This window comes from Phragmites australis, chromosome 13, assembly GCF_958298935.1.
Source record: "Phragmites australis chromosome 13, lpPhrAust1.1, whole genome shotgun sequence".
Lineage (NCBI taxonomy): Eukaryota > Viridiplantae > Streptophyta > Magnoliopsida > Poales > Poaceae > Phragmites > Phragmites australis.
Genome location: NC_084933.1, coordinates 26,004,241 through 26,008,895, shown reverse-complemented (window position 1 = coordinate 26,008,895; position 4,655 = coordinate 26,004,241). Strand labels below are relative to the sequence as shown.

The following is a 4,655-nucleotide window of genomic DNA, read 5'->3' as shown; positions in this document are numbered from 1 at the left end:
TTCAGAAAGCTGCAAGTTCATTTCATAAAAGAGCTGGATACATCACCCCTCCAAGAAGCCTAACCATGCCTTACACTACACCAACAACCTGGACAGTGGATGCACAGAACTTGCCTAGCATGGAACACACCGATCAGAAACGCTCCACACATCCTTAGTTTGTACAAGACCTACACGCCGTCCAAATCAGTCCTACAGGGTACGGAACCACTTCAGGCGGCGACCTTCCGGGCCTTCTTGGCGGCAGGGGACTTCACGGTCTTTGGCTTGGCCTTGGGCTTCGCCGCGGGGGACTTCTTGGGCTTCGCCACAATCTTCTTCTCCGGCGCCTTGCGCTTGGTTCCGGTGGCGGCGGCAGCCAACTTCTTGGGCTTGGCAGCGGCGGCCTTCTTCGGCTTCGCAGCGTCCTTGGCAGGCTTGGGCGCGGGCTTGGCGGCGGCGGCAGGCTTGGCCTTTGGGGAGCCCTTGGCGGCTTCGGAGAGCTTGTAGGAGGCCTTGACCTTGACGAGCTTGCCCTTGGCGGCGAACCCGCGGAGCTGGATGGAGAGCATCTTCTTGTAGTTGGCCGGAAGCGACGCGCCGTGCTTGTCCTCCATGTACTTGGCGATGGCGTGCGAGCTCGAGCCGGTCCTCTCCTTCAGCGCCGTGATCGCATCCTTGATCATCTGCACGGAACAAATGCAGATTCAGTCAGCACCAGTTCCACCGAAACCCAAATCAAAACGCAGATCATCAAACGCTCACCTCTAAGTAAGGAGGGTGGGAGGGGCCGGTAGAGGTGGCCTTGGGCTTGGCAGCAGAGGGCTTCGACTTCGGCACCGAGGCGGCCTTGGCGGGGCGGGTGGCGGGCTTGGCCATGGCAGGCATCGTGGCTAGTGGGAACAGAAAAGGCAGAGGGCTCAAGGCACAGTTGCTGTGTGTGTTAGTTTGATTTCGAAGCGTGTGCTGCGAATGGATAGAATCGTCGCGAACGGGTCTATGTCTTTTATAGGCGGGATGGGGAGCGAGCTGGCGGGACGAGAACGCTGCAGCCTGATTGGCTAGGAGGCAGTCACGCGGATCGCGATCCGCGAGAGGATGGATCGTCGCATGGCAGCCGTCGGATGCGGGAGCCGGTGCGGGCGCGCGGGCCGGTGTGCGCCGTCCACAAGCGGGGAATGGATTTCTCCCTCGAAACAAAACCGCGCGGGGGCGTGTCGGTGGAACCCGTGCACGGTAGACCGGTGCGGTGGCTCCCACGCCCTCGGTGGGGTCGTGGGCGTTTGGGGTTGGCATGGTCTCTCGGTGTTCTGTGAGACGGGTGTAGGAGTGAATTGAGAGGACGTGGGTTTGCGCGTTCTTTCAGGCCTTCGGTTCCCAATCTGGATATGGGTGTACCTGGATTTTTCGAATTGCACGGAGCGGGGTTACCAATATGCCCTTGGGCCTCTCCTTTCGTGATGGCATGATGAGCCGTGGAGTTGGGCCTTCCCAGACTAGTTCAAACCCTGGACTGGCCCAGTAAGCGTCTATCAAGGTCGAGGAGAAAATCTAGTATTGTTGCGGTTTTGGTTGCCTTGTTTGTACTTGATCGTTGGTAAGCTGCCTGAAAAATATTATGTGCACTATATACATTTAGGAATCCTTATCTAAAAAATATACATTTAGGGTATTGGTTGGAGAGATTCAACCAGTCTAGTGCTTCATGCGTCCGTACTTTTTCCTGCTTTATGTTTGTGCATTGGCATTAAGAAAATTTAAAGTGTTCTTGTGGAAATCAAAGCTACCCTTCAAGATCAAAATTTTCATTTTGTTGACAATAAAGAATAGTATTCTAACCAAGGTTAATTTGATCAAGAGGGGTTGGAGAGGTAATACAAGCTGTCATATTTTGGGGGGGATAAGAGACTGTAGATCATTTATTTTTTTAGTGTCCGCTAGCAAAATATATTTGGTTAGTATTACGGTGTGCGTTTGGTTTAAGTAGTGTGCCCAACTCTGTACAACAGTTATTTGAGGACTGGTTTTACAGGTTTTAGACAAAATATATATATATGATGTTAGTAGTTGTCAGATGCATCGCGGTGGTTTGGGCAATATGTAAATCTAGAAATCGGCATGTTTCGATTAAAAGCTACCGCAAGATCCTATTGACGTTGTGTACTAAGTTTTGTTACTCGATTGATCTTTGGGTTGCTTTGCAGAAAATAGAATACCAAGCGTTGATGAAGGAAGGAGCGTAAGAATATGTAACATCATGGTGAAGATGGCGGCAATCCAAGCTGGATGGAATAGCGGTCGCAAAGCGCCCGCTGCCTGAATATGTAGAAGAAGATACCAATACAACGTGAGGATCAATTTGGGCGACAAAAGTCCTTGGAAAGCTATGTATTAGCTTTGCCTTTTTAGCAGCAATCCAGACTTACTCTGGCTTATGCGTATGTTATTTTGTTTACGTTACTCTTTTTATTGAACTTTTGTAGATCTCTATAATTGTGGCTTCGTTATCAAAGTCAGGATTAAGAAAATATAAAATTCATCTCGTATACCTCTACCTCGTTGTATTTGTTTGTCTTCTCAATCGTTCATGTTAACAAATGAATATAATATTTCTTTTCTTGTAAGTTCTAGCAAACAGCACCTGAAGTAGGATATTATGGCTAGGACGTACCTTAAAATACCATATTGTCAAATAAAATATTTTCAACTCCCAAATCATCAAACAAAAAGAGAGACAAAATAACTTAATCCTAACACCTATGCAACCATATTAGCAACACCACCCTCTCCACTGAGCCATCACCACGTCTGCCACCGCACTAGATATCATTCCCCAGCTTTGACAACGCCACCCTCGACATCGATGAGGCTCATCAGCAAGCACGTCCTGACCTATTATATCACCCACCTCCATGCCCAAACCGCAATGCACATCTGATTCTCCATCTCCGGTGGCTCAATGTTGTGAGTCCATCTACCCAACTTGATGTTGCTACTATCCATAGAGTTTGGCCACCAGTTAGGTAGTATTTGTTGCCTTGGATAAGGCTAGATGGGAGATGGCCATTCATCTCCTTAGGGATAGAGCCATCCATCTAGCTATTTGTTTGCCTGTATGGGATATCCAATATTTTTGTTTGTTTGAATGGATGAACGTGGTTAGAATATTCAATTTTTCATGTTTGTTTGGATGGATGAATGATTATGATTACCTTTTAGCATGAGTGGTGAGATTACCCCTTCCATGTGTGCACAACAAATTCTAAGTCTCTATTTTCATGGTACTATTTACACTAATTATTTTATTACAATTTCACATAATCAAAAATTTTCATAATTATACTTTATCATGTAAAGTTTTTGTGATCATTAGTCCTATCCCAAATTTTCATGCGAAGAGATACGTACATCCACAATCAATAGTAATTTAAATTTCAGCAATAACTCATAACCAACACAGTTCACATGATAGCAATTCAACATAACATATTACGAAATAGAAATATCCAGTACCATGATAAAGCAGTTTATGTCAGGTCTCAGCATTTGTGCATACCAAAGACATGCATAAATAATCAACCATAGTTCGGTGCCTTCGGTTGAAAGCAAAAGACAATCAACCATACAACAATCAATATGTCATCACCATGGAAAGTGTCGAGCCACATATCTTACAACTCACACCAACTTGTCAGAGACATCTAGTCCATAGAATACCCAAACAATTCTAGGTTTCTCAACAAATAGGCATAGTAGTGAGCAAGATGGACACCATCAAAATCAGGAAGGCTTTTAATTCCCTGCCAAAGATCTTTTGGTAATTTGTGCCAGGTTGAAGTCCTACCATAAGGAGAAAAGATATGGTTCATCAAGCATCATGAAAATAAGAAATATGGTTCATCAAGCATCATGACAATAAGAGGTATAATTCAACAGGTATCATGATATTAAGAGATATAATTCAGCAAGGATTATAAATAATAAGTTCTTGATATCATTATAAATACATGAGTGCATAACACATGAGTTATTGATACCATTACAAACACATAAGCACACACATTAATAGCCATAGTAATTTAGACGATCTTACTATATCTGATCATCAACTTGTTGTCTAAATTCAACCATGACCATGTGTTCACTTGCTTGTCCAGTCCAAGATGTATTGGGGATTGGATTAGATAGCCAATTGGTCTTCGGTAATGTATTCATCAATCCCATCCTCCATAATCCAATTATGGATGATGTAACATGGTACCACAATATCAACTTGAGTTGGGAATAGAAAGAATGGAGTGACATCATCAAGTATCTTGAACCGTCTCTTAAGTGACTCAAATGCACGCTCTACGGTCATACAAAGAGTTGAATGTCTAAGATTGAACAACTCCTTTTCATCGGCTATGAGATTGTTGCCCTACTCGTTCAAATGGTACTAGCTAACTATTTCAGTTGACATATCATAATTAGTGGAAACTAGCATATTTCTAAGATTATGCCCAATTATGTTTAAAATATGGTGACTTGCTACTCTACACATATGTATAGTATCTTGAAATAAGCCTCGATCCCTCAAAAGTTTACACAACCGAAAGAAATGTGTTTTTTCGAGCCTTAGCATATTAATACAAGTTGTACCATTCTTTCAATTTTGTTGTTTAAGTACTCTATTA

General features: G+C 44.0%; 1 protein-coding gene across 1 annotated transcript; it reads right to left on the bottom strand.

Annotated features, from left to right (window-relative positions):
* On the bottom strand, positions 1 to 971 carry LOC133888727 (histone H1-like). Its single transcript, XM_062329068.1, has 2 exons — positions 745 to 971; positions 1 to 665 (listed from the first exon to the last, which is right to left on the bottom strand). The coding sequence occupies exons 1-2, from the start codon at positions 865 to 867 to the stop codon at positions 213 to 215; spliced, it is 576 nt and encodes a 191-aa protein (XP_062185052.1). The 5' UTR covers positions 868 to 971; the 3' UTR covers positions 1 to 212.
* Positions 972 to 4,655: the final 3,684 nt, after the last annotated feature.

Excerpts from the sequence above, each read along its gene's own strand:
- LOC133888727 (XM_062329068.1), bottom strand. The coding sequence starts at position 867 with ATGCCTGCCATGGCCAAGCCCGCCACCCGCCCCGCCAAGGCCGCCTCG. Across the intron at positions 666-744 it reads CCCACCCTCCTTACTTAGAG|ATGATCAAGGATGCGATCAC; the intron begins GTGAGCGTTTGA and ends TGTTCCGTGCAG.